We start from the raw sequence: 21,579 nt of genomic DNA, 5'->3' as shown, positions 1-21,579 counted from the left end.
GTCATGAAATAACTAAAGACTTAGTACCAACAGTCATCAATAGTCCTAGCCATGTGCATAGAGTAGAATTCTCACTTTTCAGATGTATGTCCATAAGAGATCAGCAGATGCAAAGCAATGCACTGTGGGAATGACATCAAACCTAGTACACCGCATATTCCTATGGTGTGCAGCGCTGTGTGTCCTGTTTCTATCCTGATTGCTACTTGGAGGTGGTATCTACCTCTACATACAGCCCACACTGGCGCAGAGCGTGCCACGGTGTGCAACGCTGTGTGTTTGATGTTGCCTGTGGATCCCTCTGATTGACAAAAGGAAAAGTCCTGTTTCTATCCTCATTGCTGCCTGGAGGTGGTACCTACATCTACATACAGCCCACACCTGCGCCGAGTGTGGCGCGGTGTGCAGCGCTGTGTGTTTCGTGTTGCTTGTGGATCCCTCTGATTACTAAAAGGACATTTTCTGTTTCTATCCTCATTGCTGCCTGGAGGCGGTCCATACATCTACATACAGACCACACCGGCACGTGGTTATGTCTGCATGTTTATGTATGTTTTCCTATGACATCACTTGGAGTTATGGCTCTCACCACAGTCCACTCCTCCTCTGCTCATATCGAACATTCATATTGCACAAAGGAGGGAAATACATGGAAGTGTCCTACTTTTACAAAGCCAGTGGCAAAATGCAACCCCAACCTTATAATATAGAAAGGGCTAGGCCTTAGCTCTATGAGGTGGAAAAAGGGAGTTGGGCAGAGGAGTGAATGGAGTGGGCAATATGGGCCAGGGAAAGGAATGCAAGGACATGAATGTTGATTGAGGAGAGTGGTGCCTGGTACAATATGTATGATACCAGCAATTAAACTAATTAAACATAAAACATCTAACACACATCAAAACAATACACATCACCCTCATCCACCTGTAAGTGAAATCACAAAGAATGTAGACTTTGGGATTTAAACACAGCAGTGCACAATCAATGTTTTCAGCAGCAATGCCAAAATATGTCTTTAAAAAGGTTAGAGAGTAGGTCTTGCTATTAGGCATGGTGCAGGGACAGGACCATATCAATCAATACCTGTAGCATTGCTTTGCAGCGTTGAACCAGGCGTCTGGGTACTTTCTACACAGAGCTGGGGTTGGGTCGGGGAAAAGTGTTAACAGAATACAATGATGTGATACAGCTCGTCAGCAGCAGTGATTTACGGGTCAAAGATACTGGTATATGGCATGCAATGTGATTGCCACAGTTTAGGAAAACACTGCAGCCGCGGTTGCGGAGAAGTGAAGACTTGCATGTAACACGGAGCAAGCATAACTGGCTGGATAACTGAGTTGGATACGCTGGAACACTCGGAAGGTCTCAGATGCAAAGAGAGTGGAGATTCGATGTCATAGCGGAACTCAGAGATGCCAAGGCTGTGGTGTGTCAGAGATGACTCTGGAAATTCACTTGCAGCAGCTTGGTCATTGTTGAAGATGCGTAATCTGGCATTAAAGCAGTTTGGAGTTGCAATGAGAGCCATGGGTCACTTGCTATGCTCTTGTTTGCTACGGGATTTGCTAGGGGACCATGTCTAGAATCTCCATGGACAAGGGCCATGTTTGTGCTATCCTTTCCAAACAGGACAACAAATAACACTTGCAGGGACTGTTACCTCCAGTGAGCAGGACCCTGGGCACCTCTCTTCTAGTTGCAAGCAGGCCTTGTCTAACAGCTGGTCACCCCAAATGTTCCCTTGGAATGGGTAGGGAGAAGAGTGCGCCTAACTCGGGAATCTTGGTCGTCGCCTGCATTTCAGAGGACTTTGGAGCAGAATGTACTCCAAACCAGATTCCAGGTGAATCGTTCTTCAAGTCTGCACTCATGAATCACTAGGCCATGATCACAGCTGATTGTCACCCTTTTCACCTTCTGCAAGGGCCTGATCCTGACTGCTATTTCATATTCTTCTTGCCTGGTGATGTCATGCCCAGAGAGCTTTATCCTCAGGAAAAGGGGAGCAGTGTACAAAGGATTCTCACATCCATATTAAAGAGAGGAATGCAGATTCCCAGAAAGTGTACGTTTACAAATTGCTAGGCAACTCGTCTCTAACTGGAAAGTGCTTCCCGGTGCTGCCCTACTCAGCCCCTTCCTCTTTCTGCCTATATTAAATGGTTCATTTACATCCTGGTATGACTTCTTTTGTCTTGGTAGAGCAATTATGTTCTACCTCTCTCACACAGAGGCATGTCCGTAGGGATCTGGACCCCAGATGTGTAGTCTTTCATGTCTCATGTACCATAAATGCATAGGTTTTCAACAGATTTGTAATCTGCACAGTCACGAGTGATGAAACAACAAACAAGAGGGACCATGTGAAGACATTTCTCAGAACTTCATTTTTGAGATAGCTTTCTTTGTGCACAGATGCCAACTCCAGGCCTGAAGCAAAACATATCATTTCTGCCCCACCTGAAAAAGAATATTTTCTAGTCATATCCCTCCCTCTTTCTGAGTGACTTCCCAGAATATGAGAGTTAGCGATTCAAAAAACATATAGGAAGCTGCATATATGTCTGTTACATGATGTTTTACTTTTTGAATATATGTAACCTGGGTGATAGGAGGCTAGAGGTTTATATCTATCATTTTTCATGCACAACAAAGTTTACACTGCTACTGAGATTTACAAACTGTCTTTGTTTTCGTGATATTTAAAATCATGGACAAATCAACTGATGATGGTGGCAAGAACCTTTATGTAAAAATCCATGATTAATAGTTTTGCCATGAGTTAAACTTGAATAAATAAGGTTGTCCTACATACAGTGTTGCTACTTTGATTGTGACTACCATATATGTCTAATGCCTACCTGGCCTAGTGTTTAGAGGAAAGTATTGATGTTGATCCCAGTTAATTTGGGAATTCCCATTTGATATCATGAAAAGAGAAACATAATCTATTTGCCATTTTACAACTGCAGATATGAATACAATTGGCCACTCATCAGAAATCAGAACCCAGGCAATCTATTGCTTTGCTGCTGGCTCCAACAGGAGGTCTGCCAAACTCTCTTTGTCTGCAACCTGTACGGTTCAGATGTTTTGAACTACAACTCCCAAGATCTTTCATCCTTAATTAAGTAGGCTAGGGCTGATGTGTGTTGTAGTCTAAAACATCTGAAGGTGGAACAACCAGTTTTGTTTCACGGTATGGACAATTTCAAAATGTGTGTGTGTGTGTTTGGAATAGTACCCTCCTGAAAAGACTCCCGATGAGTCAGAATTCATCATGCCAGCTCTTCCTTGTGTGTATTTGTTGTTAGGAGCTAGGCCCTCCTCATCTCACGTGTAAACTATTCCCTTCAGTGATCTTAGTTTGTATTTCGGGAGGATAACTCAGGGGCAACATACTTGCCTTGGAAGCAAGACGACACAGAGCAATGCAGGTTCGATCCCTGGGTCCGCACTTAGAAACCTCTGGGTATTAAGCACGTTATAAATAACCTATCATATCATATCATATCTTTATGTTGGCACAAAGACCTGAAAGCAGTGGTTTGGGTTGGGGCTTGGTTGGGATGGAAGACAATGAAAGATGAGGGAGAAGGGCTTTGTTATATTTCTGAAAGAGCTTTGCAGTGAGTGATGTGTCTGGGACAACCCATCTTAAATCTTGGCATATAAACCCATAGACGCTTCAGGGGCCAGATCATCTAACATTTGCACCAGCGCTAAAAGTTGAGCAATTTCTTTGATTATACAACATTTTTGAAGAGATCAATATTATCTAAAAAGTTTTGCACTAGGGCGCACATTAATCATGCTGTTAGATTGTTCTGTGTTTCCTGCATAACATAAACCGAAGGGTGTTTACTATATTTCTGTTCATGATACACTGCAAACGTAGTACATAAAACAGCCTGCTTCAACTTTACACAGGTGCGTTTATGTTTAGATAATACTTCTGTGGCAAAACTTGTTTGCTCTTTTCCATATTACCTAAGCATCTACGTGTGTTTGCTCCACTTCTTTGCATGCGTTTGATTTGATAATCTGGCCACTCAGGGCGAATTTGCCGATTAGCCCCACTGCCTGAAACAGTTTTGCAATGGTCAAATGCTAACATTTCTCGGTAGGAATTCGGAGTCTGGCGGACACCTCCTAAAAAAGAGGCAACCTTGGAAAAACAGCTACTAGTATCGTAGCTAATATAGGTAGAGTGTAGTTTGCTATAAAATATGTAAATTACTTTAACTTCTACAGATAATCGTTATTCGTGTATCGATTTATTTTTTAAAATAGCAACATGATTGCTGATATTTGCTGCCGTGTACTGAACAGAGTCCAGTGTTTAACTAATTGTTTACATATGTACAGGAAGTGGAAAACCTGTTCGTGATCCTCTCGGCGATTCTGCACCTTGGAGACCTTCGGTTTATTGCTCTGACGGACGCTGAGACGGCATTTGTGTCAGACCTGCAGCTACTTGAACAAGGTCAGTGGCTCCATATAATTGGCGACTGTTCACATTCTGCGCAGCTCAAATTTTCGCCACCAGATGGCGGCAGTCATACAGAAATTACAGGCATGAACACGTGCCTTTGTTGTTGACTTTATGGTGCACGCCGATTCATTTAATAATTGATGTTGCGCGTACTGAATAGAAGAACATCCAGTCAGAAAGAAGGCACAATAGCAGATTCCGCATTCTTCTTAGTCATTCTAATACTGTTATTGAGCACTTACACGATTTTTGAACATGTCTAAATTGAAATACGCCGATTCCCTGTGATTGCTCACCTCAAAGTCGTCTTACTGGAAGCTTCTAATGCTGTGACGATGGCGTGCTGATGATTTATTCATTTCGTCTTGCTATAAATACCGGATTGAATCAGCCCATCAGTCATGCCTTCAGAATAGACGTGTGTAATAGCTGTCGTCAGAAAGATGGTGAAACGCCACTAAAATGAGTGTATGTCGTGCCGAGAGAGAAAGGAATGTGTGGGAAAGGGAGGGAGAGAAAGAGGTACAGAGATAACTGTTCTTTCTATCTTCGGATATGGGCCAGAAATATCGTGTCATTCGGCAACGCATGCTCTATTATACTGTGCCAGTTACACACAGCCCTACAGAACCCTTTCAACTTCACATCCTGTTTTCTGAAATGTTTGGCAGTATTACAGAAACGTTGAACCAGTCAAAGTGCAATTACCACAAGTGCTTGAATGCCCTACTGCAGGAAGAATATTATTTCAACACATGTTTGCACCAGTAACATATTTGCCATGGTTCTAGTTTTGTACTCTGCTGCAAAAATACTTTGAAAGTATATGTTTATTACTCAATAGGAAATGTTTGCCCTAGACTAATGCTAATTCCTCTTGCACTAATGAAATGTTTTTTTTTATTTTATTAATATGGCTCTTGGACTCAAACATTCCCTACACACGTCACAGTTCTGGGCATAGAAACTTATGATCAGAGTGTCACTCCATAGATCCACTTCCCTGTGCAATACAATTTCTCTGTATCGCCCTCTGGTGCTCTCTCAAGCTAGATCCCTGATTGTGAGATAGATAAAGGGACATACTTTCAAGAAATGCTATTGTATTGTAGGGGATATGTATAGAGCGCACAAAGACCGTAAGTTATCGAGGCGCTCTGAGTGAGAGAGAAGCTAAGGAGATTCGACTGAGAACAGGTAGGTTTTTAAAGCCTTACGGAATGGAAAAGATTCTAGCGGTCTGTGAAGGTCCGGAGGCAAGGAGTTCCAAAGATCGGAGGCAAGAACAGAGAAAGATCTCCGTCCCGGTCTGGTCCGAAAAAATCTAGGAACGAGTAGCAAAGATTTGGTTGTTAAGTGCAATAAGCTCTTGGGGATGTAGGGCTGAATCCTGGACTGTAAACATTCAGCTACAACACCATGAATGGCACGATGGAGCATAGAGAGAAACTTGAACTTGATTCTGCTTCTGATGGGGAGCCAGTGTAACTGATGCACGAGTTTGCGAGAGTGAGCAAGTCTGGGGGCTCCAAGGGCAAGACGTGTTGCAGCATTCTGAAGAATTTAAAGACGCTGAAGTAGCCTCTCAGGTTGCCCAAGATAGATAGCGTTACAATAATCTAGGGAACTCATAATAGAGAGGCTCTAACAACTTTTCATCTGAGTGGAAGCGGGAGAAAGGGGAGAACTTTTCATAAAACCTTGAGTTTTATGAATCGCATTTGGCAAACTGTGAAAACCTGGGCTTCCCGAGAACCAGTGGGCATAAGTTTGATCCCAAGACTTTTTACCACAGGTGAAGGCTCAGGACATGGACCGAGAGAAGATGGCCAGTAGTCATTGGTCTATAACTGACCCTCCACATTAGAGCCAACTAGGAGGTCCTCCATTTTGTCACCGTTTAACTTTAACCAGTTATTATCCATCCACTGACCAACTGCAGCAAGGCAGTTTTTCAGCTTGTTAGGGGGGTCAGTGGAGAGCGTGTTTAAATGGAACAAAATCTGGGTGTCATCACCATAGCAGAAAAAATGCACTCCATAGCTGGCGATGAGTTTACCCAATGCCTGCACACAAAGGTTAAAAAGCAAACGAACTCCACACTTCAATACAGTTGGCTGGAAAGTAAATGATGGAAGAGAGACTGTTTTGACCCGTTCCGACAAGAAGGAGGAAAACCATTTAAGCAGAGTGCCCAATATTCCCGCCTCACAGAAGCACTGAAGCGGCTTCTGGTGATCCACTGGATCAAAGGCTGCAGAGAGGTCAAGAAGAAACAAAGCTCCCACCTCTCTGCGGTCCTGCAGGAGGGCAATATCATCCATCAATGCCATCATCACAGACTCAGTCCCAATCCCGGGGCGAAATCCAGATTGAAAAGGATGGAGGAGAGAGTTGGCCTCCAGAAAGGCAGATAGTTGTGGGGTGACAATAGATTCCATAAGCTTCATCAGAACAGGGAGAAGAAGGTAGGGCGATAGTTTTCCCCCACCGCAGGTTCAAGAAGGGATTTCTTTAATACATGAGAAATTACTGCATGCGAAGTGGAAATGTGACCAGCGGTAAAAGAGTAATCAAGTGCAGCAGTGAGAAGGACAGTAAGATTGATGCAGGCCTCTTGGAGCCTGGTAAGCGGGATTGGATCCCTGGGAGAGGCTGATCGAAGTTTTTCCAGTGCAGTAGAGACCACACTGTCTGTCACTGCGTCAAAGTGCAAAGCGCTAGGCAGAAATTCCCCCATTGCAGCAAAGACCAAAGGGGGGTCTGTCTTTGTGGGTCTTTCAAAACTGATCAGTTAGCAGATGTTGAGAATATTATCCCTAAAGAAAACAGCAATATGATCACAGTGGGCCTGATTTAGTAGCATCATCAGAGGACTTTTTGCATGATTGATCAGTTCCATAGTCACACAGAACAGCTCACGCACGGTGCAGGAGGCAGTAAGAATGTGATTTGCATAAAAATCAGCCTTAGTCCTTTTTATAGCGGCATTGTAGATGGTGGGGCGAACCTGAAGGTAGAGAGACCGTGCTGCAGAGTTTAAGTTAGAAAGCCAACTACGTTCTGCTCTACGTTTCAAGGATTTAAGTGTAGGGGAGTACCAAGGAGTGGACGGATGGGCTCGGAAAATGGATTGAGTAAGAGGAGCAATGCTGTGGGTTGAAAGGCATCAGTCAAGGCACTGCAGGGATCTTTAGAGTCATTAATGATTCCCTCACCTGTAAGGGTGATGATAGAGCTAGAAATGGTTTCAGATTAAACCCTAGCCCAGTGGCAGTGAAGTTAAAAGAGAGACACCAATTTCACTATAGGTCTGGGGCACAGGAGTGAAAAAAGGAAGGAGAAAATGGTCCGAACAAATCAGAGGGCGAGGAGGAAACACCAGGAGCCCATCACAGTCAGCAAAAAATTAAGTCAAGCTGCTTCCCTCCTAATTGGGTAGGGCCATGATTTCTGAGTCTAAAAGTGCAGCTCTGTAATCCAGAAACAAATTTACTGGCTTGCAGGTCATCAGAGATATTCAGGTGGAGATTAGAATCACCTAGAATGACTAAATTAGAGTGTGAGAGGGAGAGGTCAGTGACCTGGGGCCAGATTACAGAAACTTTACGCCAAGGCAAGGGCAAAGTTGCACGCTATTTGCCCTAGTAAAAAAAGATGCATTTCTACTGCATTTTTGCACCAGGGCAAAGTTTGCCCTAGTGCTAATACGGAATGGTATTAGTACTAGGGCAAATTTTGCCCTGATGCAAAGATGCATCACAAATGTATCTATTTAGCACTAGGGCAATTTTTGCCCTGGTGCTTTTAATATGCCAAACTGCCCTTGTCATGGTGCAGTAGTTTTCTAGTGTGTGCCACTGTTTTTAAAAATAGGGCAAACTGTGCCCTAGTGCTAATACCGTGCAATTTTGCCTTTGCCTTGGCGCAAAGTTTCTGTAATCTGGCCCCAGGTGGGCGAAGTTATCAAGAAATTGTTTGGTAATGTAAGCAGGCGGCCGGTAGGTCATTAGAAAATGAATTGAGCTAGCAGGGAATGGCTGAAGTCTAGCCAACATGGTTCAACACACAGCCTGATTCATGGAATTATTTGCGTGAGAAACGCAGATTTGCAAGCCTTTCTGCCCGAAAATCTCTGTTTGAAGTATGGGGATTTTCAGGCAGAAAGGCGCACAGATCTGCGTTTCTCACGCAAATAATTCCATGAATCAGGCTACAAGTTGTGAGAAAGTGGAATGATGGATCCATTTACTGTGTTTTTAAATATATTGTCTACTCCATCTCCAACGTTCTATCTATGAGACAATCTGCAATGATGATGAGTTTTCTCTCTCAGAAAGTGAGCTCAGCTAAACAGGCCTCACTTTTAATCGCCCATGCTAAAAATGTATAGCAAACATGTTTTCTGTGCTGAACTCTATTGAAATCCCAACAACTGCCATGTGGTTTGACAACCTGGTACCCCCGGACAAACATGTACATTTCTGAAACAGCCTGCTAGAATAAAAAATATTACAACAACCATGAGCTGCCCATAGCAGCAGGAACCCATGATTCAAATGATAGATAACTGTGTATCCACAAGGTCTGCAGGTGGTTCGGTTAAATATAAATATATAAAGCTTTGTCATGTTTCAGAAAGTGTATGAGGAAATATGGTATCTGTATAAATGATCGAATAAATAAAACAAAGAAGAAATAACTGAATTTGTTTACCTTTTTTTGTGAACTTTTGGATTTTTTGAAATAAATCATAGGTGTGGGGGGGCAAGGTTATTAGTTAAGGTAGAGGAGTAGTAGGGGGCTCCCTCTGCTCTATTAGAAAAAAAGAAAATGTGGTCATTTCTCTTTCCAAATTTTTAAATTCAATCATTTCATGGTAAACGAAGAAATATAATTATAATGTGCAAAACCATTAGATGCTTTTTTTTAATTTCCAACTGGTTTTCTGTGACTCGTACAGCTGTCAGAACGTTTGTGTAACACAACATTGGGCTAGCATTCATACACACACGGTTTCTGGGCCCAGCCCTGGTGGCTTTATTTGATCTCTGCTGGGAAGGCTTGACACTTTGTCACAGGAACAGGATAGACAGCAGTGGGTAGAGTGAGAGTCCTTGACTCAAAGGAAGCTCTGCCAGGGAGTCTCTTTGATCAGGCAGACATGAGGGGTTAGAGTAAAGGGGAGTTAAGGAGAGGAGCTATCCCAAGAGGAAGGTCCCATCATGCTGGTAATGGTTAATCGCCACAGATTTCTATGTTCACTCCCAACTGACTGCAGAAAGGGGACACTGGGTACTGACTGCAGAAGGCAAAACATCTTTAGACACCATCTAGATTCCTCCCCTGCAAGCTGCTTAAAATAGGCCAGTTCCCTGGCAAATTGACTATACGTGCCTTAGTTGAAGCATATTTGTACTCAGAACAAGAAGGATTTAATTAGAAATGTAGTATGCTATCAATCTGCACAATATTCCCTGCCCTTGGGTGAAGATAGGATTTCCCAGAAGGAGCAAGACTTTCTCCCACCCACTCCAGGGGCACATTTCCAGGTTTGTTCAAGGACAAGCATTTCTGATGCTGAATCACTGGTACCCAGGACTCTTCCCACTGGAATTGGCACACCTTAAGTACCAGAAAGGGCAGAAGAAGGGGTTTTATTTCCTATACCACCCAGAACATGGTCCCACAGTGATGTAAATCAAGAGGAGTAGCCATGGAATCTGTTTCCCACTTCAAACCATTGTTCAACAGGCATACCCACTCTTGAGTCCCGTATCTCCAAAATGATCGCTGCTGCAGAACCTAATCACATCTTTGAACCCAGTGATCCAGTTTGCCACTGCAGCTAAATCACAACATCAAGACCCATTCAAGCTGTCAAACTGCAAGGATCTACACATTGGGAGTCATTATAAGTTTTGTGGTCCGAGGACTACGGTACCGGTAATCTTGCCGGTACTGTAGTTCCTGGACCGGAAAATTACAAATGGGGCTCAAATGGCAATGGGGCGCATTCCGTTCTGGTGCCTGTGAATGAGCAATTACCGGGTCTGGCAGGGCCGTAATGACCCGGTAATTGCTCATTCGCGGGCGCTGGAAATTTTCTAATGAGTCCCATTGCCTGTTTCCAAGCTTTCTTTGAGTCTCCAACTGATTGCCTTTTGTTTACATGCACTTGGTTTGCCTCCGGTCAACCATCCTTGACTGTCCTGATAACGACTCAAATGTGGGAAAATTGCCCAGAAGCCTGACTCAGGGCTGCTGAGCCAGAAAAGGAGGATTTAAAGGTAGACCCAGCGCTTCCGTCTTCATGGCTTGGTGTTCACGACCATACTCACAATTAAGAACCAACTCCTTAGCTTTTTAAAAGACTTTATCTTGACCATTGCTGCAAAGACAATTGCCTGCATGCTCCGTCCTCATACTCAGAGTACCCATTTCAACCAAATGTCTGCAAATTCTGTGTATTTTCTTACAGGGGCAAGTTGATAGTGTTTTTATTGGTGTTCTTTTCCTTTAATTTTATTAAAGTCTAATTTTGTGTTAACAACTCTCGATTGGATATTTATTTTATTTTGGTACCACAGTGCTATTGTTTTTTTTAGATGCTTGCTTGTTGGATCACTCCGCTCTTGAAGAGGATCGCCTGCCCTCGGCCAAGCTACCTAAGGGGGTGAAATAGGTGTACCGTTCATGTTGTGCCTGTTTCTCCTTTATGAACGAGATCTCTGCTGGTTAAGTAGCAGTGTGGAGCGGAGTAGGGGTTTAGAAACCAAAGCAGTAGTTATTTTGTCATGCATACAGTGGAGGACATTTTATTCCAAAGCGTAAATTCCGGTTGGATTTGCACTTCGCTTCACAGTGCAAATGGGGTAAATGCCACCTGGCATTTATGAAGGGCACGCATTATTGGATAGGGATATGGGATTTTATGGAATATGCTTGCTTTTTCCTTGATGTAAAAAGAGGATGGATTTGATAGGAGCCCACATTAATAGTCATACTGGCAAATACGCTTGTGCATTTTCATATGTTGCTGGCGGGGGCATGGGGGAAAGGTAAACCTGTTCCGTGCCATCCTCTCTGACATTCAAATGAATGAAAATATAGAGGCGAGTGTGCATAACATATCTATCTAGACACTTTATGCATGATATTTACTCTACTCCATATTGAAAGTGACCCCTATTAATTGTGTATTATCCTTAAAAATGCGCAGAGCACCAGAATACAAATGAGGATGAATGTTTTGGTGAGATCTTCAAAAAGCGCCAACTCCATATACTGCAGATCCTGATATGTGTCTAAAACATCTCTCTCGAAACGGGGGAAAGATGGCTTCAGTGAATACTTGGGTTTAATCGGTACACGTTTAAGGAATTAAACAAGTGATTTGCTTGCATTGCACCCAGTAGGAATCTGCCATTCACTTTGTGTGATGCCTTAACCCACTGTAGTGCTGTATTTTCTTTATGCATCCTTCAAAAGTCTAACCCTCTTACTCTATATATAATGTGCTGGAGTCAAGAGCCTAAAACGCACTAGAGTATGGGCTCAAGTCAAGATTTAAACCAACAAGCAGCTTTTGCAGCGAACAGTGATCGCTTTGTCTCTATACGCCAGGAAAAATGAAATGATTATAAACAAAATAAAGGCAAAGACAATGAGCCTGGGGGTGCCCCATAGAACTGTAGTAAGATTTACAGGGTAATTCATAGAATTTCGCAGAAAAGTGTCGCAAGCGGCTGGCGCAGAGTGTCCGCGTGCGATTGACTGCGCCAGGCACGTGCGTTAAAACCGATTTCCGCGCACAGCGTATTCATGGATTTTAGGCTCCCAAACCAGCCGTGGCGCAGAGTATCGCAGCGACCCTGCAGCAGCGCCAGTAACGCCCCCAAGAACGCCCTCGCGCAAGGAAAAGCCATCAAAATCGCTAAATCATCGCAAAGGGCTGCGCTAACCCTGGACCAGTTTACAGGGCTGCCAAACAAGGAACGCAAAGCGGGTAACGTGCATATCAGGGGTACGCGTGAAGTTATACACGCGATTAGCCAGGGTACGTGTATTACAGGGGTACGCGGGAAGTTTAACACGCGATTGGCCAGGGTACGTGTATTACAGGGGTATGCGGGAAGTTTAACATGCGATTAGCCAGGGTACGTGTATTACAGGGGTACGCGGGAAGTTTAACACGCGATTAGCCAGGGTACGTGTATTACAGGGGTACGCGGGAAGTTTAACACGCGATTGGCCAGGGTACGTGTATTACAGGGGTATGCGGGAAGTTTAACACGCGATTGGCCAGGGTACGTGTATTACAGGGGTATGCGGGAAGTCTTACATGCGATTAGCCAGGGTACGTGTATTACAGGGGTACGCGGGAAGTTGAACACGAGATTGCCCAGGGTACGTGTATTACAGGGGTAGGCGGGAAGTTTCACACGCGATTAGCCAGGGCACGTGTATCACAGGGGTACGCGGGAATTATCACATGCGATTTGGCTGTGTACGTGTATTACAGGGGTACACGGGAAGTTTTACACGCGATTCGGCTGGGTACGTGTATTACAGGGATGCGATTTGGCCAGGTACGTGTATTACAGGGGTGCGCAGGAATTATCACACGCGATTTGGCTGGGTACGTGTATTACAGGGGTGCGTGGGAATCATCACACGCGATTTGGCTGGGTACGTGTATTACAGGGGTGCGTGGGAAGTCACACGCGATTAGGCTGGGTGGGTCCTCACAGGAGTTCCCTGTACACCCTCCACGGCCCCTGCAGGCAGCCTACAAAACAGGGGACTACCCTGCACACCTGCTCATGTCCCCCTGCACCCCCACCCCCCAGCAGTGCAGGGGCAGCCTCCACCAGGCCCCCACCCATGTCTCCCACCACCCCCACCCCCCCGCCACCAGGGGCACCCTCCACCAGGCCCCCACCCATGTCTCCCACCACCCCCACCCCCCCCGCCACCAGGGGCAGCCTCCACCAGGCCCCCACTCATGTCTCCCACCACCCCCAGCCCCCACCATCCAGGGGCACCCTCCACCAGGCCCCCACTCATGTCTCCCACCACCCCCACCCTCCCGCCACCAGGGGCAGCCTCCACCAGGCCCCCACCCATGCCTCCCACCACCCCCACCCCCCCGCCACCAGGGGCAGCCTCCACCAGGCCCCCACCCATGTCTCCCACCACCCCCACCCCCCTGCCACCAGGGGCAGCCTCCACCAGGCCCCCACCCATGCCTCCCACCACCCCCAACCCCCAGCAGTGCAGGGGCAGCCTCCACCAGGCCCCCACCCATGCCTCCCACCACCCCCACCCCCCAGCAGTGCAGGGGCAGCCTCCACCAGGCCCCCACCCATGTCTCCCACCACCCCCACCCTCCCGCCACCAGGGGCAGCCTCCACCAGGCCCCCACCCATGTCTCCCACCACCCCCACCCCCCCCTGCCACCAGGGGCAGCCTCCACCAGGCCCCCACCCATGCCTCCCACCACCCCCAACCCCCAGCAGTGCAGGGGCAGCCTCCACCAGGCCCCCACCCATGTCTCCCACCACCCCCACCCTCCCGCCACCAGGGGCAGCCTCCACCAGGCCCCCACCCATGCCTCCCACCACCCCCAACCCCCAGCAGTGCAGGGGCAGCCTCCACCAGGCCCCCACCCATGTCTCCCACCACCCCCACCCTCCCGCCACCAGGGGCAGCCTCCACCAGGCCCCCACCCATGTCTCCCACCACCCCCACCCCCCCCGCCACCAGGGGCAGCCTCCACCAGGCCCCCACCCATGCCTCCCACCACCCCCAACCCCCAGCAGTGCAGGGGCAGCCTCCACCAGGCCCCCACCCATGTCTCCCACCACCCCCACCCCCCCCGCCACCAGGGCAGCCTCCACCAGGCCCCCACCCATGCCTCCCACCACCCCCAACCCCCAGCAGTGCAGGGGCAGCCTCCACCAGGCCCCCACCCATGTCTCCCACCACCCCCACCCTCCCGCCACCAGGGGCAGCCTCCACCAGGCCCCCACCCATGCCTCCCACCACCCCCAACCCCCAGCAGTGCAGGGGCAGCCTCCACCAGGCCCCGACCCATGTCTCCCACCACCCCCACCCTCCCGCCACCAGGGGCAGCCTCCACCAGGCCCCCGCCCATGTCTCCCACCACCCCCACCCCCCCGCCACCAGGGGCAGCCTCCACCAGGCCCCCACCCATGCCTCCCACCACCCCCAACCCCCAGCAGTGCAGGGGCAGCCTCCACCAGGCCCCCACCCATGTCTCCCACCACCCCCACCCCCCCCGCCACCAGGGGCAGCCTCCACCAGGCCCCCACCCATGCCTCCCACCACCCCCAACCCCCAGCAGTGCAGGGGCAGCCTCCACCAGGCCCCCACCCATGTCTCCCACCACCCCCACCCTCCCGCCACCAGGGGCAGCCTCCACCAGGCCCCCACCCATGCCTCCCACCACCCCCAACCCCCAGCAGTGCAGGGGCAGCCTCCACCAGGCCCCCACCCATGTCTCCCACCACCCCCACCCCCCCCGCCACCAGGGGCAGCCTCCACCAGGCCCCCGCCCATGTCTCCCACCACCCCCACCCCCCCGCCACCAGGGGCAGCCTCCACCAGGCCCCCACCCATGCCTCCCACCACCCCCAACCCCCAGCAGTGCAGGGGCAGCCTCCACCAGGCCCCCACCCATGTCTCCCACCACCCCCACCCCCCCCCGCCACCAGGGGCAGCCTCCACCAGGCCCCCACCCATGCCTCCCACCACCCCCAACCCCCAGCAGTGCAGGGGCAGCCTCCACCAGGCCCCCACCCATGTCTCCCACCACCCCCACCCTCCCGCCACCAGGGGCAGCCTCCACCAGGCCCCCACCCATGCCTCCCACCACCCCCAACCCCCAGCAGTGCAGGGGCAGCCTCCACCAGGCCCCCACCCATGTCTCCCACCACCCCCACCCCCCCCGCCACCAGGGGCAGCCTCCACCAGGCCCCCACCCATGCCTCTCACCACCCCCAACCCCCAGCAGTGCAGGGGCAGCCTCCACCAGGCCCCCACCCATGTCTCCCACCACCCCCACCCTCCCGCCACCAGGGGCAGCCTCCACCAGGCCCCCACCCATGCCTCCCACCACCCCCAACCCCCAGCAGTGCAGGGGCAGCCTCCACCAGGCCCCCACCTATGCCTCCCACCACCCCCAACCCCCAGCAGTGCAGGGGCAGCCTCCACCAGGCCCCCACCCATGCCTCCCACCACCCCCACCCCCCAGCAGTGCAGGGGCAGCCTCCACCAGGCCCCCACCCATGTCTCCCACCACCCCCACCCTCCCGCCACCAGGGGCAGCCTCCACCAGGCCCCCACCCATGTCTCCCACCACCCCCTGCCCCCCGCCACCAGGGGCAGCCTCCACCAGGCCCCCACCCATGCCTCCCACCACCCCCAACCCCCAGCAGTGCAGGGGCAGCCTCCACCAGGCCCCCACCCATGTCTCCCACCACCCCCACCCTCCCGCCACCAGGGGCAGCCTCCACCAGGCCCCCACCCATGTCTCCCACCACCCCCACCCTCCCGCCACCAGGGGCAGCCTCCACCAGGCCCCCACCCATGTCTCCCACCACCCCCACCCCCCCGCCACCAGGGGCACCCTTCACCAGGCCCCCACCCATGTCTCCCAACACCCCCACCCACCAGCACTGTGGGGCACGTGGCCAGCAGGCAGTCAGGCAGCAGCAGGTGGGAGCGTGCTCAGGGCTCTGGGGGGCAGTAATTTGGCCTCCTGGCCAGGAGCGTGGTCTCTTGTGTGTGAACGCGTGGACAGCCTGATAGGGAGTGAAATCCCACACGTCAGCAAAGGCCCTTAGCGCGTAAACCCGTCAACAGCATATGCGCGCCTATAGTCACCTGCACGTGCAGGAAATTGTTGCGTGACACGTCCCAGTGTCAAAGCGTGTGATTGGTGAAAATGGATCTACACGCAGAAGTGACAAAGCGTGTGATTGGTGAAAATGGATCTACACGCAGAAGTGACAAAGCGTGTGATTGGTGAAAATGGATCTACACGCAGGAGTGACAAAGCGTGTGATTGGTGAACGTACACGCCGCGTAAGTGACGCTGTACGTGTGGGCCAGTATATAAGGTACATGTAGAACACCATTTCCTTGTACATGCTTTTCGTGGAGAGCGAGTGGGTGAATTCTGTACTTCTTGTCGTTTCACACGCGATTTACTTCACGGCGTTTCCAGTTCGTATTCCCTGTTACCTCTGACAGCTTTTTCTCTTTTTTCTCTTTTACTGGTTTACCTGGGCCTGTTCCCTCAAACAGTGTCCCCTTCTACTGTTGTCCTGTCTTCTCAGACAGCGTACACATCTTCTTTTGGCGGGGGTTTAGCCAGCCAAACGCGCTCATTATTCACGCTCTTTTACCCGGCATAGGGTGAGTCACGCACGTATCCAACTTCTGTGCTTGCCCCGTGTGTAGCCTACCCCTTCAGAGGTCATTCTAGGCTGCGTGTGACACGCATACGTTCATTCTTGTGTTACTGGGTGCCACAGCGTAGTGCAGGTTTTTCTTTCTGCACACGTGGTCTAGGAGGGGTTGCGTGCACGTCATCTCCCTTTTTTGGGCCTCCTGTGCGTTGCGTGACCCGTCATCTTTCCCCAGGGGTTACAATCAGCCGTGCTAGAGCACTAGGGTACAATTACCATCTGGTACCCAACCCCTTTGACCCCCAATTGCCCAGGACAATTGTCTACAGCCACTCCCATACGCACATTAATATCAGTGCCATGGCTGGTAGGCGAGGATTCCGTAAGGGTGGCAAAGGTGGAAGAGCCACAAGTGGTGGCCGTGGTGGATCCGGTAGGGGACGTGGTCGTAACTTGCAGGGTGAGCCTGTCCCCCCATGTGTGGAGGACCAGTCAAGGGCACCCATCATCCCCCCTCCCTCCCCCCCTCCCCCCTCCCGTTGAGGCTGAAGTGGCTGACTCCATCCATGCTCAGCCCTTGTTGGACCAGCCCATTGTGGCACCAGACCTGGCTGACTCCATGGCTGACTTCCAGGTCAGCAGGGCTACGACACGTGCGCTGTTGCACGTTGATGCCATCATGCCACGTGGATCTGGGGCAGCAAGGTCATCTGCTGCACCAAGGAGGCAGGGCGGAGAGGCTGCAGGGGCAGCTGCGGCTCCATCCACCCCAGCCCTCACACACCCAGCCAGGACAGTGTCGGTCCTAGTCCATGCTGCTGACATTCCCCCTGACACCATCACACTAGAGCCAATGCCTGCACCAACTCCCATGCTGAGTGTGCAATCCCACACTCCTGATACAGAGTCCACCAGGGCTCCTGCCCCTAGTGTCCAGAGCGGCGCAGGACACTCAGGATCACCACCACCTTCCAAGCGGAAGAGGAAGAGTGCTCGTCCGGCACAGGCTGATGCCCCAGACACGGCTACACAGTCCGGCCCGTCCAGGAAGCCCAGCTTCACGGATGACGAACTGAATGCACTTGTCGAGTATGTGTCCGGACATGACAACGAGATGGTCATTGTTGCAGGATCCAAGACCACACCTGCACAATGCCAGGCACACTGGCAGACCGTTGCGGACATCGTAAGTGCCCTTGGAATCGTGAGGCGCACAGCCAATGATTGCTATAAGCGCTGGAATGACCTAAAGCGCAGGGCAAAGAGTAAGCTGGCCTCAAGTCATGCCGCAACTCTAGTGACTGGAGGTGGGTCTCCAGTAGTAGACATGGAACTCACTCCACATGAGTCAGTCGCTGGGACCTACGTCACGGAGGAACAGATCCAAGGCTTGGGAGATCTGGCTGATTACGAGGCATTGTCCGGTGAGTGCACATGCATGTGTGTGTCATCCATGTGCATGGTGTGTGTGTGAGGGCTTCTGTTCGGGTGCCAGGTGAGAGTGTGTGCGCCTGAGTCGTATGGGTCAGCCATGTGCTTCATGCAATCCTTCCTGCGCAGCTGCATTTGGCCATAGCAGTATCCCTTCTGCCAACAGTAGACATCTAGCACAACTGCACGCCAGTTGCCCTTGAAGTGTCACCTTGACCCAACATATTTGCTTCTTTTTCACTGTTCATTCAGTCAGTTTGTTTGCATTCCACCACTTTCACTAGGCATGTCGCTGTCCACTAGTCACATGTCTGACATGGCTATGGTAAAGTGGAGTGACTTTGTTACCTGGATATCATTTGTACACACATGTCCCTGTGCAATTTGACCATTTCAGACTGGCAGCTCCAGGTGAAAAATCTGACCTGTTAGAATTAGAAAAGCTATTACATGCGGGAACTGGACTGAATGAATAGGTGCTGCCCTCCTCTCCATCTTCACTCAATAGCAATGGTACATGCCATCTGTGTGATGGCATGTGTGTTTCACCTGCCAATCACAGGCCAATGTGTGATGCCACTGCCAGGCAGCATGCAGAAAATGTGTTCATCTTCCATCTTGGTGTCATCAGTGTGTGCCATTTGCCTGCACTTCATACGCAGTGAGGGTGCATGCATGGGAGGGTTTTAGTCATGTGGGACATGTGTCAATCAAGTACTGGTTCTCTTGCTTCTCAGCCCTCAATGTGTGCCATGGTGCTAATGCCTGTTTCCATTTCTTTGTTTACATGTCTTTGCAGGGGAAGACGCACCTGATACTGCTGGGGTTGTGGAGATGGCGCAGACCCAGGAGGTGTCCCAGGGCCGACCAACCACCAGTGAGGGACGTGGTGTGGTGGTGGGGGAGAACCCACAAGTGCTGCAGGTCGTGCTCTCAAGGGGTGTCTCTGGCTGCACCTCCCCCGAGCTGTACTCAGGTGTTGATTCGGATGAGACCTACGTGCCGTTGCAGGTGAGTGTTCCAGGGAGGGATTCTGTTCTGTCTCACCCACCTGCACCAGGGTCAGTACCCTCCATGGGGATGTCAGTGTTGGCAGCTACGCCTTCGGTGGTTACGGATGCAGGGTCACACTCCGCGACATCTGATCCTGTTCCTGGGCCAGCAGATCAGAGGGGGAATGCAGTCCTGCAGCCTCAGGCAGTGCCGGCACAGCAAGGCGCAGTTCGCCTTGCCCCAGACAGGTGTGGTGCCCGCCGACGTGGTGGCCGTACGACACCCGGCAATACCGCATGGGAGCAATCCATTTACGGTATGGCTACCCAACAGGCTGCATCATCCGAGATGATGGCTCAGGCCATGGATAGGGTGGCCACTTCCATTGTCCCCCCAGAAAGGCTGATGGAGCGACTAGAGCAGGCAACCGACTCCATCTGCCAGTCACACAGGGAGGACATGTTGGGGTCCAACAGGGACAGGCGGGCGGCACTGGCGACTCTGCAGGAGGCCATCTCCATTGAGTCCCAGGGCCACAGGGAAGCCCTGAGGCAGGAGCTCCTACACCTCAGGACGACTCTTGTTGAGCTTGAGGCTTCAACACACCAAAGGACAGAACAGCAGCTGGAGCGTCTCACCCGTACGCTCTCAGCTGAGATGCAGGCAACGAGGGCGGAGGTCCGGGCATCCCGTGAGTTGTTGCATGGGGACCTCCGCACACTCATCCTCCAGAACCAGACCTACCACACCCGCATGCTTGCAGCCATGGAGGAGCAGACTAGGGCCTTGCGTGGGCTGCCTCCCATAGTGCAACCACCTCCGGATGCAGCTGCACAGGGTGATAATAGCGACAGCAGTGATACTCCCACAATAGGGTAGCCGTGTGGGCCATGAGCCCATGGAGGTGTTTTATCTTCCCAGGATCCACGCAGGTGGGTTCTGGTGTGCATCCTGTCCTCGGACCTCCTGGGTGGCCTCCCCAACCCCCCCGGGCCCATCAATGGCCATTTTTGATTGTTTCTTATTTTTATATTTATTTTGATTTCTTTTATTCCCAATTTTTTTGGGATGATCTGTTGGCTTCGATCTGTTGGCTTCGATCTGTTGGCTTCGATCTGTTGGCTTCCGTGGTTCCTGTGGGCATACGCTGCATTGTGGCTGGGCACATGCAGGCTTGTAATGTATTTGGTTCAGATGCTTGGGTTTGAGTCACACACACCCCTCCTGCTTCCCGTTTCCATGGGCTTGCAAAGGGTGTGCCCAAGTGACAGTGAATTACACAGTGACGTTGGACTCCCATGAGCTGTGTGGCCAGTCTGTAGTCAATACTGTGTATACATTCATAGTGCATATTGCTGTTGTGTTGTACACTGCATGTTGCATTGATGTGTAACTCTTCTTCTGTGTCTACCTCCCAATTTGCAGGTCCCTTCCTCAAGTCCACACAAGGACCTCTAGTCTGGAGATGGGGACCATGTTGGCAGCAGTGCACCTACAACTCTACATGGCGACAACACTGCACAGTTGGTAGTGGTGGGAGTGCAGGCATTTCCAGGTGGTGAGACTACTAATATGTAACATTTGTGATGTCATGTTAATGGTACTACGTGCTCAAGTATGTTGTTGGTCCGGCATTGCTGTGAGCATTTCAGGTGTTGCAGGTTTCTAATAGTGCCACTGTACATAGTGAGAGTGATGTCATGTTGTGGGGATTACTTTGTTTACCTGCAATTAGCATGACATGGCACGGTGTGTCGTGTGGCAGTGCTGGGGTTGGGTTGGCTGACATGGCACTGTCCTCTTGTTGCATTTTGCAAGTGGGTATTCATTTTAGCTGCTTCAATGTGTAACTTCACAAAACTGCATTGGTGGTGTCTGTGTGGGTAGGGATGCACACATTGTGACACTTCCAGGTGAACAATCTCAGGCTGACATGGTATTCCCGGTTCATTCTCCAGACATTCAGGATCAGTGTCAGGTTGAGTCATCATTGATTGTCAGATGGAATGTGCCAGGGCAGTGTGCACTCCACAGGGGTGTGATTTCTATGTGAAGTAATTAGCCACTAGCTGTGTAAGGGCTGCCTCCCCCCGTGCCCTTTCCCCTCCCATGCGCAGCGGCTGTGCATGTGGTTGGGGATGTGGGGCCACCACCATGTCCACGGCCAGGCCCCGGCGTGTTGCAACGTTGTGCAGGACACATGCTGCCACTATGATCCTG

The 21,579-nt window shown here is 50.7% G+C and overlaps 1 protein-coding gene across 3 annotated transcripts in view; it reads left to right on the top strand.

The window, feature by feature from the left end:
• Positions 1–21,579, top strand: part of MYO16 (myosin XVI) — a 3,167,675-nt gene that overhangs the window by 1,912,270 nt on the left and 1,233,826 nt on the right. For all 3 annotated transcript variants that reach the window (XM_069636567.1, XM_069636564.1, XM_069636566.1), the window contains exon 18: positions 4,372–4,489. In XM_069636567.1, the coding sequence (XP_069492668.1) occupies positions 4,372–4,489 (118 nt within the window). The remainder of the gene's footprint in view (positions 1–4,371; positions 4,490–21,579) is intronic.

The sequence above is a fragment of the Ambystoma mexicanum genome, chromosome 7p, assembly GCF_040938575.1.
Source record: "Ambystoma mexicanum isolate Mex_15411 chromosome 7p, UKY_AmexF1_1, whole genome shotgun sequence".
NCBI lineage: Eukaryota > Metazoa > Chordata > Amphibia > Caudata > Ambystomatidae > Ambystoma > Ambystoma mexicanum.
This window is presented reverse-complemented; position numbering and strand designations above follow the sequence as displayed.